Source organism: Emydura macquarii, unplaced genomic scaffold (genome assembly GCF_026122565.2).
Source record: "Emydura macquarii macquarii isolate MOO-44397 ecotype Brisbane River unplaced genomic scaffold, CSIRO-AGI_Emac_v2 contig_2171, whole genome shotgun sequence".
Lineage (NCBI taxonomy): Eukaryota > Metazoa > Chordata > Testudines > Chelidae > Emydura > Emydura macquarii.
The window spans coordinates 872,625-889,175 of record NW_027132308.1 but is presented as its reverse complement, the minus strand read 5'-3'; the positions used below and the strand labels follow the sequence as shown (position 1 = coordinate 889,175).

The 16,551-nt window shown below is 36.3% G+C and overlaps 1 protein-coding gene across 13 annotated transcripts in view; it reads left to right on the top strand.

The window, feature by feature from the left end:
• Positions 1–311: 311 nt before the first annotated feature.
• The window catches only part of CAMK2D (calcium/calmodulin dependent protein kinase II delta), a 251,327-nt gene continuing 235,087 nt past the window's right edge, over positions 312–16,551 (top strand). For all 13 annotated transcript variants that reach the window (XM_067558664.1, XM_067558663.1, XM_067558659.1 and 10 more), the window contains exons 1-2: positions 312–505; positions 1,854–1,948. In XM_067558664.1, the coding sequence (XP_067414765.1) occupies positions 438–505; positions 1,854–1,948 (163 nt within the window). In that variant the 5' untranslated portion in view covers positions 312–437. The remainder of the gene's footprint in view (positions 506–1,853; positions 1,949–16,551) is intronic.

Sequence of the window (16,551 nt, the reverse complement as noted above, 5' to 3'; positions counted from 1 at the left end):
TCCCCACAGCCCGGCTGCTCTCAGAGGCGGAGTGGACTTGGGGCTGCTGCCGGGTTCGAGTCCTCCCTTCCACCCACCCCGCTGTATTATTATTTGTCACGGCTGGCTTTGCCGCCGCTGCCTCTCGCCTTCCCGCGGTCCCAGCTGGTTTTGGTTTCCCTTTCGCTGTCGCCGTTCACACTGCCAATTCGGGTTTGAACCGAAACAAAAAGAAGGGGGCGGCGGCGGCGGAGGAGAGAGGCGAAGATTTGCAAGAAGGAAGAGCGGCCGGGCAGGGTAAGGCAGCTCGCAGAGAGCAGCGGAGCTCCCCGCTCCCCACCCGACCAGCCCGCAAGAAAGTAAAGAAGCCAGCGAGGAGAAGGAGAAGGAGCACGTCTTCTCTCCCGGCTCGCCTCCTTCCTCCGAGGCACCGCCACCAGCGGGAGCAGCCCGGACTCATGATGGCTTCAACCGCTACCTGCACCAGGTTCACCGACGAGTACCAGCTCTTCGAGGAGCTTGGAAAGTAAGAGACCGGCAGCTGCACATTCTGCCGGGGGGGGGATTTGACAGGTCGAGGGTGGGCAAAGAGCTGGCTTGTGTTTGGGGGTAAAGGGAAGGGGAGGGGGTCAGGCTGGCTGCTGCTGCTTCAGATCCTTTGCACAGGAGACTTAGTGCACTGCTGATCTCTGCAGTTGGAGCTGTCATGGGGGAGGGAGGATTCAGCTTCGTGCACGTATCTAGATGATAAATGCATATTTTTAGGCACAGCTACCTGTATCTGTTCTGCACTTGATACAATTAGGTGCCACGTTTATTGATGCAGAAAGTTCAGCTGGGTATACAGTATATTTGACCTCCCGCCCTTTATTAGGGAGGAAGGGCGACCCTGCGGGAATGTAGCTTGCCCCTTCCCCTCCCGTCCTCTTGTTCTTTATGAGGGATTGTTGTTGTTCTTGATCTTAATGTCACACTGTATCCATCAATCTCGCCAGGATTTATAGCCACCACTCTCGCCAGGGTGTAGGAGAAACCCGAGGAAGACGAGAAAGCTCTGCCCAGAGCAGAGTGTGCTTTTGTATTTTTCATATCCACGATCAGAAAAGCTGTGTGGTGTTTTTAGACACTCAGAAATACACCCAAACGTTCATAGATCCATTGTTTCCAAAGAAGCTTGAGGGCTGTGTATTGTTCATACCTGAAATTAACTATTCTCAGGCTCCAGTTTCTCTTTGATTTTCGTTTAAATTGTGAATTCATTGCTGTGTCAGTTCGTTATGTAAATGACTTGAAAAGGCTTGTGCGGATACCATTTGGTATTAAAAACATGGAGAATAGGTCGTAAACAGCAATCTAATTCAAATGCTCCTTTTCTGCAAGGAGTAGTCACCGTGTACGACTGTATTTATTAAGATCTACTACTTCCTAGTCACGCAGATGGTCCTAGTGTTTAAATTTAATTAAACATAATCGCCATGTTGACAGAGCTGGAGGTGAAATTTGTACAGATTTTGTTTTGTTTTTCACACTTTACAGTTTCGTTGCCTGTAACATAGTCATACAGCATTTGAGGGTTTTGAGTCAGGGAACAGTAAAAATGCACTTTTCTGATGTGTAAATACCATCCCTTATAATTTGCTGTACATATATTTAAGCTGTTTAATTATGGGACTCGTGCTCACTTGTATTTTAAATCCAATTTACTGTTGAAGTCTGTAAAATGAGTGGTGATTGCCATTTTGTGCTCATTTTCCTGTCTCCTGTATTGACAATATGAGTTGCAATCAAATCAGTTAAAACACTCCAATTATTAGAACCCTTATTCAGTATTACAGCCCCATTGGATTGATGTTTGTCTGGTTATTGGTTTTCAGGGGGGCATTTTCAGTGGTGAGGAGATGTGTGAAAATTCCTACAGGACAGGAGTATGCTGCCAAAATTATCAACACCAAAAAGCTGTCTGCTAGAGGTGGGTATTTTTTTAACCCAATATTTTCACTCTCTCTCTCTCTCTCTCTCTCTCTCCCTTCACCAACTTCCCCTTTTTTGCTTAAAATAGTATTACATATAAGCATTACACACTGAGTAGATATTTTATTTTTTCTCCATATATTTTCTATTTTCCTAAAATACTAGTTAGATTTTCCATATTGTTAAATAAATTTTTCACTGACTGACAATGCTTAGATACAAGATTACTGCTCTACCACACTAAATGGAAACGTACAAATTCTAAAGCATTTTTTAGAAGATGCAAATCTGCTTTTCAGCTTTGTGTGTGAGTGAGTTTGAATACCATCTTGGAATGTCATTTTCTTTTATTATTTTTTGAGAAAATGTTCTCACTGTAGTTTTTATTATAAAAATAGGTCAAAGCTTAATTGAATCACATTCTTTCATTGTATTTAAACATGAGCATAATTCAACAAGCCATATTTAACAGTGAATGCTTTTAGACAAATTTTTTATCTGCTGCACGTAGAGTTTTTCAAATGAAAATGTAGTGTAGCAGGGTAGACATTTTATAAAGTAACTATTTGTGAACCAAGTAGTGATGTTTAAGTGAAGCATTTGTACTGTTATTTCTATCGTGCACACATTTTCTTCTTCTTTTATTTGTATTTTCTTTATGCGGTATGTATTTGGGTATGTATTTTACAACTCTGTGTGTGTGTGTGTGCATGTGTGTATGCGCACTGGTTGTGTGAATATACTACATTAAAGAAACTATATATTTACTGTGTGTTAGGACTGTTGAAAATAGGCCTTATGATATTTATTCCTAGGTAAATCCACAGTAACATGCTTGTACTAGGATGTTAGGGATTAAGGATTATTCTCTGCTAACATTATCTTTACTTTCATGTGAATTTATGGCCTTGTGATGAGCACGGAAATAAATAAACAAACAATGTCAGTGTGTAAACCTGCCTTTGTGGCTTGGTTCACTTTTTATACAAAGGAAGCGTAATATATAAACGGCAGTCAGACTTCATTTAATAAATATATAAAATAATTCTTCTATTATATGGTGGCATAGTTGTAACTTTTAATGCTGCTCTAACAGCTGGGGATAAGTCAACATTTTGCATTATAATCTTGCTTTTAGCTCAGTAAGTGGGCTATAAAAGCTACTTTTCACTAACTCTTAGCCTTCAGGCTCTTAATGTTTTTCCTTCTTTTAGTTTTGTAAACCTATATTTCTAATGAGTCTGTTCATTTTTAGGATTTGACTTATTTTTTTTGATGGAGAGATGAGGAAAGTAAATAAAATTGAAGTTTGTAATTTGAGATCCCTTTTAAAATCAAAATGTATTTTGAAATAAAAATTATTTTTTCTCTGTCAGTTGATAAAGTTTATCTGTTAGTTTGGATATTTAGAAGAAAAAATAGCCAAAATATTGACATTTAAAACAGATAAATGTTTAAAAATTATTTAAGTCCCTCTTGACACGAGAGACTGTAATGGAGTCAATAGTGGATTGGTAATGATTTATGGTTTGTATCACATGTATGTTAAGATTTTAAATATATATATATATATATATGCATTACAGTGAAGAAAGTAAAATTTATTTAAAGTAAATTTAAGAGTCTGTCTTAAACTCCTAAAGGCAGCACAGTACACAGTAAATGCTTCTACTTTGCACTTTTCTTACACCATTTTATAATTGCAGCACATACAGCACAAATTCATCTCTGGTGCATTCTATTAATTTAATGGAATTTCATCAAGAAAATTTATGCAGTATAACATCATGCACAGATCTTGGATTTCTGCATGAACGTTACCCAATAATTCAACTCTGAATTCCCTTCCTTTTGTGGATTTAATCTTTAAACCTGGATAATAGATTGTGGGCATGTCATTTTCCTTACATTCACGTGTGTGTATACATGATCTATTGTCAGTGGATGTAAATGAGTACTTAAGGGGTAGGGAGTACTGACTATCCAGCTCTGCCTGCACTAGTTTGCACAAATAGTTTAGTTATCCATCAGGCAACTTTTGCAGAGCTAGTTTTTACAGAACTCTTAAAAAAATTGCTAGTAGGAAGCTTCACTTCCAATTGTATTGCAGTGATACAGTCCATATAGTGAGGACATTAACTTAAATGAGAAATTGTTTTATATTGTGTGCATACATATCGACAGTGTACATATAATAACTACACAGACTAAATATACTGAAATATTTTGTCGGGTAAATAGCACCAGGTATGAAACCAACAAGCATGCATTAGGTTAGAAAAATAAGTACTTATGACCCTAACCATTTGTAGTTTATTTAAAAGCATTCTTCCAATTTTTCTGTCTTTAGATATTTCTTATGATATAAAAGCTATATGTGATATAGCATCAAACTGTGATACATTTTAATTTGGATAACAAATAATGGGTTTATAGACTGCAGTTTAGATACTATTTGAAATCACACCATTATTTAATTCTTATCACGTTTTGACGTTTTTCATTGTGAGGTGGAGCTGTTTACTTTCATGGGTTCATACTGTAATTCATTGGTGTATGAAATCAATACAGATTATGCTACTGTTGTAATTCTAATGGACAATTCATAAAGGTAACTTCATCCCAGGGCACAGGGTACATACAATGCACTCTATGCTAAGATGAATTTCACGTATGGTGACTGGCTCTCTTTGGTGTAGTTCACTAAATTCACATAGTGTTCAATAAGCCTTTTGCTTGAAACGTTGAAGAAGAGGTATTTCAACAAATGACATGGAAAAATCAAGACTTGGATGATATTTTACTAAATTTATTTAAAACAGTATCAGTATCCTTAGTTTCAGTTAGTGTTGCCCAGTCAAACAGCACTGGCCCACTTATGTTTTCTTTGAGTATATATGAACACTTAAATTCATAGTCCTCCCAATGTGAAATATTGATCTGCTTATGCAAAGCTGTCTGTGAATTTGCACTTTCTTCATAATTTCCCTGCATGATTAAAACTTTACACAAGAGTTTTTTAAAACACTCTTGTATCTACAGTGGTCCATGTTCTTGTTTGTTTTGGGGCAGTTCCTGCATTTCTTCTGCTCTTATTTTCAGAATAAAGTTTGTGTTTTAAATTGATGACTAGTTACATATATTTGGAATATGGTTACATACCTAACTGTAATCCAAATTGCAATAAAAAAAGTACTATGGTTTAAAGTTAGATTATTTTTTGAAATAGAGAGGTTGCTTTTAAAATACATGGTTTGTTATAATATTGATAATAGGTAGAAATTTCATCAGTTCCATGGTTCTCTGTTGATTTGCGGTGGCTAAAGAATTGTGGCTTTAATCCTACAATGAGTTCTGCCTACACAGAACCCAATGCAGGATTGAGCCCTTAATCTCCAACTACAATGTATGTGGTTCATGGACAATAAGTAAATATGAAACATTTTGGCAGTGATCATGCTTTTGACTTACTTTTCAGTCCAGTTAGAGAAAGTAACAGAAATCAATGTACTCAGCAGATTGTTTACAGGATGCAATCATTTTACTGTGATCTGAACCTGCACCCGATCTGCAGTGACCAAAAGTACTTGCCTTCTGTTGACCACTCAGTGGTTAGTCCAGTTCCTAGTGTGCTGTTGTCCATATGGCCAAAAAACACCCCACCTAACCCTTAGCAGCAGAAAGGTGAGCAACCATCCATGGCAAGCATGGGTATTTATAGGACAGATAAAGGAACTCTTAGGGGTTATCAGTTCCTTTCTTCCCATCCCCATCCCCTGATCCTAAGTCCAGTGACATCAGTGACAGACTTTTCACTAGTTTCACAAGGCTTTGGCTCAGCTCCTTGAAGGTTTCTGCTGGTTAATTATTGTCTTCTCACTTGCCCTCTCTCCACTCCTTTCAGTATCTTCCTGTTTTCTGAAAAAGAGAAGTATTTTACTGAAACTTTACCCACTGAGGGATCCCCATGTGCAAGGCAATGCCAAAGATGTCCACACCACTTGCAGATTTCCACAACTACCTATGATGGGCATGGGGACTGAAGACCTTTTGGAACAACATTTTGTTGGGAGAATGTGAGCAATTTTGCTGTGCAAATAGAGTATTTCAAACTATAAATCTGTCTGCATGGAACATTTCATGAGCCATAAAATTATTTAAAATACTATAGGAAGATAAATGGAAATGTGAAGCACGTAAGATGGTATTTTTCAGCATAGTTTTTCATGGCAAAGAGGAAAAATTACCATGCCACTACAGCCCAGTGGTCCATTTATGTCTCTATCAATGCTTCATGCTTTGCAGGAATCCAGAAAACTGAAGTAATGCATCCAAAAGTGCAATCGTAGAACTGTAAGACCAGAAGGGACGTCAAGAGGTCATCTAGTGCAGTCCCCTGCACTTATGACAGGACCAAGCGTTATCTAGACCATCCCTGACAGGTGTCTGTCCAACTGCTCTTATGCTCCCATGATGCTCCCATGATGGAGATTCCACAACCTAGGGATTTATTCCGATGCTTAACTATCCTGACAGTTAGGAAGTTTTCCCTAATGTTCAACCTAAACTGCCCTTGCTGCAATTTAAAACCATTGCCTTTTATCCTATCCTCAGAGGTTTATGAGAACAGTTTTTCTCCCTCTTCCTTGTAACAACATTTTATATACTTGAAAACTGTTACCATGTCCCCCTCAGTCTTCTCTAGATTAAACAAACCCAATTTTTTCAATCTTTCCTCATAGGTCACGTTTTCTAGACCTTTAATAATTTTTGTTGCTGTTCTTTGGACTTTCTCCCATTTGTCCATATCTTTCCTGAAATGTGGTGCCCAGAACTGGTCACAATTGATTTGTGAACACAATCATCCAGTTGAGGCCTAATCAATGCAGAAGAGCAGAAGAATTACTTCTCGTGCATTGTTCACAACACTCCTGCTAATCCATCCTAGAATGATATTTGCTTTTTTTTGCAACAGTGTTGGTACATTGTTGGCTTGTATTTAGTTTGTGGTCCACTGTGACCCCCCCAGATTCCTTTCACAGTACTCTTTCCTAGGCAGTCATTTCCCATTTTGTATGTGTGCAACTGATTGTTCCTTCCTAAGTGGGGTACTTTGCATTTGTCCTTATTGAATTTTATCCCTGTTTACTTCAGACCATATCTCCACTTTGTGTAGATCATTTTGAATTTTAATCCTATCGTCCAAAGCACTTGCCACCCCTTCCAACTTGGTATCGTCTGCAGATTTATAAGTGTACTCTCTGTGCCGTTATCTAAATCATTGTTGAAGAGATTCAACTGAACATGACTCAGAACTGATCACTGTGGACCCCACTCGATATGCCTTCCAGCTTGATTGTAAACCGCTGATAACTATTCTTGGGGAACAGTTTTCCAACCAGTTATGCACCCATCCTATAGTAGCTTCAAGGCTGTAATTCCCTAGTTTGTTTATGAGATGGTCATGTGACCATATCAAACGCTTTACTAAAGTCAAGATGTACCACATCTACCACTTATCCACTGTCCGCAAGGTTTGTTAGCCTATCGAAGACTGTCACCAGGTTGGTTTGACACAGTTTGTTCTTGACAAATCCATGCTGACTGTTACTTATCACCTTATTATCTTCTAGGTGTCTGCAAATTGATTGCTTAATTATTTGCTCCATTATCTTTCTGGGAACTGAAGTTAAACTGACTAGTCTGTAATTCCCTGGGTTGTTCTTATTTCCCATTTTTTTTAATAGATAGGCTATTTGCCCTTTTCCAGTTCTCTGAAATCTCTCCCATCTTCCATGACTTTTTTGAAGATAATCACTAATGGCTCAGATATCTTCTCAGTCTTTGAGTATTCTAGGACATTTAACTTGTCTAAGTAATTTTTAACTTGTTCTTTCCCTATTGTGGCCTCTGATCCTACCTCATTTTCACTCATTCATTAAATTAGATGTCCAATTGTTACTAAACTTTTTGGTGAAAATTGACACAAATATCATTTAGCCATTTTCACATTTTCTGTTATTGTTTTTCCCCCCTCATGGGGGGCCTACCCTTTCCTTGGTCGTTTTCTTGCTTCTAATGTATTTGTAGAATATTTTCTTGTTATTCTTTGTCTCTAGTTAGTTTACTCTCGTTTTGTGCCTTAGTCTTTCTAATTTTGTCCTTGTGCAATTTGTTTATATTCATCCTTTGTAATTTAAATTAGTTTCCACTTTTTGTAGGACTCTTTTTTTGAGTTTCAGATCATTGAAGATATCTTGGTTAAGCCAGGGTGATCTTTTGCCATACTTCCTATCTTTCCTATGCAGTGGAATAATTTGCTCTTGCGTCCTTAATAATGTGTCTTTGAAAAACTGCCGACTCTCTTCAATTGTTTTTCCCCTGAGACTTGTTTCCCATGACACCTTACCTACCACCTACCTGGGCATGTAGCCCAAAATGAAACACATGTTTTATATGTACAAGAACCAAAGGCTCTTGTCATTTGTTTTAGTAATGTCTTGCAGAGGTCTGTTTCTCAGGTTAAATATGTTGATTGGTAACGTTTTCTTTCATGTATTAAATGTGCTGCCTTTTCAGTGTCTCCTTTAGGATAATAGGAAATGATAACCAGTTGCACCTGACTAGCGTTTTCCTAATTACTCTCTATTTTCTCTCTGATACTTAGTTTAATTATGACCTCATATTGTATTATTTTATTTATTTATTTACAATATGTATTACATATTACTTTATGTAGGGGTGCTGTGTCTTCTGAGATGTATACATTTGGTGTGAATATTTTTTCATATTTATTTGCAATATTCAGTTTTTCAGGTATATTGGTGCTATTTTTTCCCCGTCTCCAAACATTCAAAATATGAGTCAGTTCAGAAAGCTTATAAGAGTGGAGAGTGTGGAAAGTATGTTTGTACAGTCCCATCATCAAACACTTACCATGTTGTTGAAGAGATTTTAGCATACAGGGTTAATTTCAAGAGACACTTACATTTCTCTGCTTCACTGAAAAGTACTCTGTCTTGGAGGTTTTTGTGATTAACTGCTCTTTAGTTAATTTGTTTTTACCAAATATCTAATTATTTTAAGAACTTTCCAGATATCATTGAGAATGCCCTGTGAATCCTGAATTCACTGTAACTAATTCTGAATGGTAGTAATTTCTTTTAACATATAAAACTAGATTTGACATGAGTGTTCCTGGCAGCTGGTAAATAAATTATCTATAGCAAATCTCATATAATTTCTAGTAAGCCAATTCTCCTTTTCTTTTGCAAATAAATTATTTCTCCTGTTCATTGCGAGTGCTGCTATATTCAGGAAAGACACTTTTTTTCTTTTTCTTTTAAATTTCATATAATAAATTTCAAATAAAAATATGAAATTAAATTTTGAAGGTGCATGTGTCACTCTGTATATGGCCAAAGCTTGTTGCTGTTAAATTGATATTGTGGTTTGCATTAGGAGATGTGTACTGGAAAAGGAAAAAATAACAGCACATCAGCTGAAAAAATTTCCAGGAGGGAAAAAAATTAATAATATTGGAATCAACTTCCTTCCTTCCTGCAGGCTAGGGAAATTTAATAAATATATAGATGCACAGGGGCGTATGCAACTTTCACAGTGGTTTAGAAGTGTTATTTTGAAACCATTGCTTCTAAAGGGGTCTGCATCTGCAATAATGAAGTCAATAGGAGCTTTGCCCTGGCTGCAGTGGACACAGGATCAAACCCAAATGTATAAGATCGTGAAGAAAAAGGCTTAATTTTCCATTCCAATTTATGAAATCATTAAATATGCCTAAACATTTGGAGAACTTTCTGGGAAAGAAGGAATATTGTCTATGAGCTCCCTGTTTTCTCATTTTATTCCATTATCTCCTAGAGCTTGAATTGGACTTCTGACCCATCTTCCTGTGGGTAGATTCCTTCCACTAAGGAGTCAGCCGGAAGGGGTTATTCAAGGGTGACTTGTTCTTTCTAAGGGCCTCTCATTTAGTGGTTTTACATCAAAGTAACTCCATTTACTTCAGTGGAATTATTTCAGATTCACTCAACGTAAGAGGGAGGTAAACCAGGCATCTTGAATTCCCATATTGTACTGTTTCTAAATCTCTATGTTGGTACTTGAACATAAATATATTTTTCTTTCTGTTCACTCAGTGTATTTTGTTGATTAAGTTCAAATCAAATTTCAAACCAAAAGCTACTCTTAAAATAAAACAAAACACTTTAATGAGATTAAAAAAATTAAAGATGTTCCCAATCTTGTATACAGTTGCTACTGCACACATCTGTACTACCATGCATAGTCTCAATGATTTTAGTAGGGCTACAAGCTGAACTAAAGAGAGATATTCAGTAGTAACTGTTTTTAGAAGGGGGCCTTAAGCTTGTAATCTTTTAATAATATTCCAAAAACCAGCAATCAGTGCGACAATGTTATTTGTTCTTCCACAGCCTCTTGATGTTCTCCTTATTACTTTTTTAAACCTCTTTATTGTTTTTTTATTATTTTTTATATAAAGACCGCACATCCCTTTAATACGTTCTCTGTATCTAAAGTATTACTTGTGTGTGTACACACATGTTCATATGAATACAATGTTCTGTAATAAGTGAATTTTTTTAAGATGTGAAAAATAAGAGCACAAGAACAATATTACACATTTGTAATTTTATTGTATGTTTGTTTTGTCTGTTTTTAGTATACAAAATAATGTACAGTATTTATGTCTATTGTGATTCGAGGCCCCAGTTCACTAAGGGACTTGGGCAATGTATTTATCTTTAACATGGGTAATATCATTGATTTAAAATTAGATAGATCCTTATGTTATGTACATTGCTGAATTGGGGCTAGCGTGAATTCTTGTTTGTTTTCCATCTGATTAGGTTTTAAAATTAACAAGGTTATTAAAAATGAAAAATAAAAGCAATACTTTGAGACAATAAGGTGATGAAGGTATTAGGTATGAAGATAAGAGGATACATTACTCTTTCCCAGTCATGAATGGCATGTAGTAGCCATTCTTACTACTCTTATTTCACCCTTATTATCCCAAGTCTTTCTCACATCAGCTGCTTTTTTGACACACTGTGACTTGAAAGGCAGGGAAAAAACCACAACCTCTTCCTATAACCTAAGAACATCTGCTTTGAAAGCCTAGTGATCCTGACAGATTAAAAAAATGTAAACCAAATATTTTGTTTGCACATGCAAATGTAAGCAACATAATGTAATCATTTACCTAACTTTTACTGAGCACCACTAGATATGTAGGAAAAGGTACATGAGTCGATCTTACTGATACCTCTGGATTTTATTTATGTCAGTGTCCTACATCCTTCTCCATATGTAGTTACCTAGCATTTGCAGAATACTTTGCAAGGACAATTTGAGGATTGTAAAACAACAGAAAAGCATAACCACTTCCTAACTTTAGTGGATAAAGGAAATGTACAGTACATACCCATGTTGAAAGTGGTAGCCCTTTGTTTAACTGTTTATTTTAAATTAATCATGCCTTGATGTTGAATAGAACATCTGTTCATATCGAAGGGCCACATAAATCCAATCTGTGTGTTTATTCTTGTAAATGAGTGAGTGAGAGAGAGAAAATATATATATATAATATCCGTTCCTCTCACTCTCTAATCTGAGTATTATTGGAAATGTTTGTGCCCCAGAGCCTTTATTTATGTAATACCAGCCTGAGCAGATGTTGCCTTTTGTGAGATGGTTTGGGTTTTTTTTTTTTAACTGTTTACTCTGCAACTGTTTGTTTGGTTTTTTTTTCATTGTAGTGCAGTCAGTCCATTCTCCTGTGTTTGAGGTTCAGTAGCTTTGTCCACCTCTTCATGTAGAACTTGGAGTTCTGCTGCTTTATGTTCTATTTGACTGGAAGTTACTAGAGAAGTTGTCCGCTCCAGTGCAAGGTATTTAACTTCCGAGTGAATTTGGTTCTTATGAAGGCACTAGCTCATGCCAAACACAGTATAGTTAAGAGTTGTGCATATTTGCAGCTTTGCTAATATAACTTAGCTTTGACTTCCAGTCTTGGGCCTCTCTTGAGTGGAAACTGCCAAACATGCTGAATTATGCTATGTTCCGTGATGTGTGTGTTTTTTTTTTTTTTTTTAAATAGAAAAGATGAGGTGACAAAGCTTATTTCCACTTGTTGCCTGAGTCTAGGTTAGAACTCCAGTCCTCCATAGCAGGAGAGCTAGTGCCTGCATAGCTGTGATCCTTAGTTCCCTAACTAGTTTTTTAAATATTTTTTTCATCTGTTCAGCCACTTTTGGTTAGTGGCAAACATTTTAAATAATTTACAATTCATTTTCTCTTTCATTTAAAGGAAAATTAGCGAATGTGGTTAGAATTACAACTAAATACAGACTAGGAAAAACAACTCAACATTAGAATTAGAAATTACCTTGTTATTATTTTAAAAGGATAGAAGGCTGTTTGAATGTGAAATCCAGCTGAGCACATTAGAGATCTGTCCATACAACATTGCATCTGTGTAGAAATGTGGAGTATTAAGCATGTTTGATTAAAATATCTATCAAATTAAACAGAATTTTAAATAAAATAAAGCTTACTACTAATAAAAAAGCAACAGTATTGATATTTTGATGGCAACCGTAAAGTAAATTTCTCTTTGTAATGGGAGGTGTAATTTTATTTTCATAACACTGCACCAAATGGTTGTACTGACTCTGGCTTCCCAGTAGAAGTATCTTGCATTGATTTGACATGCATTTCTGTATATTTGTGCAGTAGCCACGCTTGCTGTTAAAGATGATGAAGTCCAGAGTCTGCCATATATCTTCTGCCAGTCAGTTGTAACCAATCAGCAGTAATTTGGCTTGAGGTTTGACCAAAAATTGTTTTGTTTACCCAGATAGGAATCTGATAATTCTTTTCCTGTGTTAAAATACTGGTTTTATCTGTTTTGTTTCTATGTTCAGATCTGTCATACACCTGTAGGCTGAAGTCATAGTGTGCAGGTTAAAATTACCAGCAAGAATTACTGTGCATAATATCAGCATTTAGCTAGCTTTGATCCAAAAGCAAAAATGTTAGAGTGCTTTGGAAAATCATTTTCAGACAAATGTTAACTGTGACCAAGATGTAGACTATATTGAGAATATCTCTTAAAATCATATCATTTAGTGTAATTGATAAGATAGCATGCCTACACTGTAAAGTTACTTCATCCCAAAGCTTATAAAGAATAGGAATGTGAACTATCAGTGTATGGAGTTCATAAGCAAACACAATTTGTAGCAAGAAGTCTGTTTTAGATACTTTCAAAACTTTTTTCCTAATATAATTATAATTAGAAACTGCTTACTTGCAATATTCCACAACATGAATGCAGGTGCTGCAGTGTCGGTCTGTGGCATATTCATGTAGCTGCAGGAACAGATGGAGTACCTACATAATATCCATATTTGACAATCTGATGGGATTTGCTGAGTTTAAGCTTTCAGTTATACTTTAACCTCTTCAGGAGATGGGATAGTGATTTAATCAGGCAAGGGAGGCCTCTGAGTTATTTGTATTGCATATCAGACCTCACACTAGTGCTTAGATATTGTGTTTGTGAGATTTCTTGCGGGAATGTTTTAATGGATGTCATTCTTTTGAGTTTGGTGTCTGGAAATAGTATGTTTCTCCTGTAGCTTTGTTCCTTTGACTGACTTTATTCAAACCCTTCAATGAAAGAAGCAGTCTTATTTTTATCAGTACTGTAAACCAAAATATCATGTATCATTGAGAAGTTCTTGGTTACTGTGGTACTGCATTGCAGTGAAGATTTTATACTGTAGCGTAGATTACCTTGATTTGCTGCAAGGCAGCTCAAGGTACCACTGAACTTTTGTGATTATGATACCCAGCTTTGACAGCAGCATGTGATGATTTGCTTTCTGCCTTTTCTAGAAAGGCTTCTCAAGAGATTACATGCCTTAAGGCTTGAGTATATTTCTGTGGAGAAAACAGCCTTCAATAAATATTGTTTTGACTGTTTGTAAGACACCTTATCCATGAAAAGACAAGGAATTATTTTATCATTAAAACATAACGGTTGCCTTTTAGATGTGGAGATATTACAAATGCACTGGTATTTTTATAGTGCATATATCTTTTAAAGTTTCCCTGTTTAGCTTCTTATGTTCAAAAGTTTATTGAAACAGGCTACGCTAAGTCAAGATATTTTTCCATCGCTGTTTATCTTTTGTAAAATGGAATGTTACCAGCCTGCAGTACTTTTTTTACCTGTTAAATATCTTTTTTTTTTAATTTTTCCATAAAGGGATAATGTCAAGTAGTTTTAGATCAAAACTACGTATACATTGTTAAAAGAACAAAACAAAAATAAATAAATGACCATTACAATACCTACCTAACATGATTGAGAAATATTTTTTGAAATCAAATTACCTTAAAAATCTTCATTGAAAATCTTTTATTTAAATTTAAATGTTCTTTTGTAGTGTTTTGATACCATGAGAACCAGAAAGCAGAACTGACTATAATAGATGTGACACTGGTTCAAAATATGTGAAATGGAAATAAGTAAATGACATAAATCATGAAAAACACAATAATTAGTGTTGAGAGTGACTGAGACAGTGCTGTATAGTTAAGCCTAGACAATGCATCTTGATATGCACATGGGGCAAATTTTCCTTCCGGAGTACAGCCACGATAAGTACCTGATCCACTGCCCATTGAAGTCATTTGGGTGTTTTTCAATTGACTTAACTAAAATCTGTGGAATTTCTGCCTTTGTTCAACAGAGACGGGAGGAAGAAAGGTGGAACTTCTATACTGTGGAGATGGTAGGAAGGAGCCAGAATCTGTCTTAACCTCAACATTCACTTAGGCCATGAGCTTTCACTGGATATGCACTTAAACAGCTTGGAATCAGTTCTGCTCCCTCCATTCTGTCAGGCCATCGTTACTGTTTATTTGTCCTATGATAGTGTGCAGGGACCTCAGTCACCTCAGGCCCTATTATTCTATGTGCTGAAGAAACACATACAAAGACTTAGTTCCTGCCCCAAAAAATGATTCAGAATAACTATTTGAAAGGCCTGATTTACACAACCAGTAACCAATGTGTGTAAGTGCTTTTTTTCTGGGCCGCCTCTAAAGCTTCTGAGCATACATTTGAGGAGAGATGAGACAAAAGTAGTTGCTTCCATTGCAAAAATGTAATTCAAGATTTGACATGATAGCTGTCCATTGCCTGCTGCTACTGTCAGGCCAAGTGGAATGTGCTCTGAAAATAACTTGAAATAAAGGTAAATGAGGAATAGTTTCTGTTGAATATTACTTTCAGTTCTGCAATGTCACATCCTTTTGTGTTTAAGAAAATTGCTAAAGAAAGTGATTACAGAAGTGTGCAGATGTGCTTACAGTAGATTAATTCACTGTTCATTTAAAGGCAAGCTGAATCCATTTGAGACACTTTTCACTGAATACATTGAAGCATATTTAAAATTGAAGTATTTTATTTGCAGTTGTTACTTCTGAGCCTTCTAACAATTGGTGGCTGGCTTGGTCAATAAAATGACATGTATAAATGCAGCGTTGATTTTCTTTGATTATTATTGTTTTATATGCTCAGGCTAAAAATTTCAAAAAAGGGTGTCTAATATAAGGCTCTCACAGGTGCTTTAAGAGGTGGTCTGATTTTCAAAAGTGCTGAGCACCCAGGAGCTCCTGTTTGGAGTGGGAGGAACTATTCCAAATTGCAGCTGAGTGCCGAACTCCCATTGACTTTTAGTGGGAACTGGACACCTAACTACCATTTGTGCCTTGGAAAAGTTCTTCAACAGACCTCACTTCAACTGCTGGGTGCTTGACACTTTTGAAAATCAGGCCCCTTATTTAATTGCTTAAATGTGGAGTTGGGAACCTTTTTTTTCTGTTCCTATTTTTGAAGAATCTTGGCCTCACTGAATGTTTCTTGCTTGTGTTCTAAGGTTAATTATAAGCTATATTAAGCCTTTAGGTTTTGATCTGGAAGCCCTGATGTAGATCAAGAGCTTGGCATCTGAGAAGTTCAGTCGGACTACTAATATGCATAAAGTTACACACATGTAAGTTTTCGTGAGATCAGGCTCTGGTTTGCATTGGATAGTGATTCAGATTCAGGAGGTAAATGTTATACTTGGAATCATGTATCTACCTTGGCTCATGTTTTAGAATACAGCTTACATGGATAAGTATTTTAAATGGTAAATGACTAAATGTTCACCAGGAAATCAATTGCTATACAATATAAAATTCTGCAGTCGATTTGACTTGAAAGTCGTCAGGAGAAAAAGTATGGGAGGTATATATTTTTATAGGTGCAATTTCATGCTGTCTTGTTCTCATATAGGATATTTAGATTGATTGGATTCAGATTTTTTTTTTATTATGTTTAGAAGGATATGTGTCCTGCTGGTGGGGAAAAATATAATCGTTTATGTAAGGTCTTTTTATATTGTGAATATTAATGTAATAAAGGAAAAATGAGATACCCCCGCCCACACACACACACACGATTTTAGAAAATAGACTGCCATTCCATCCAATAAATTC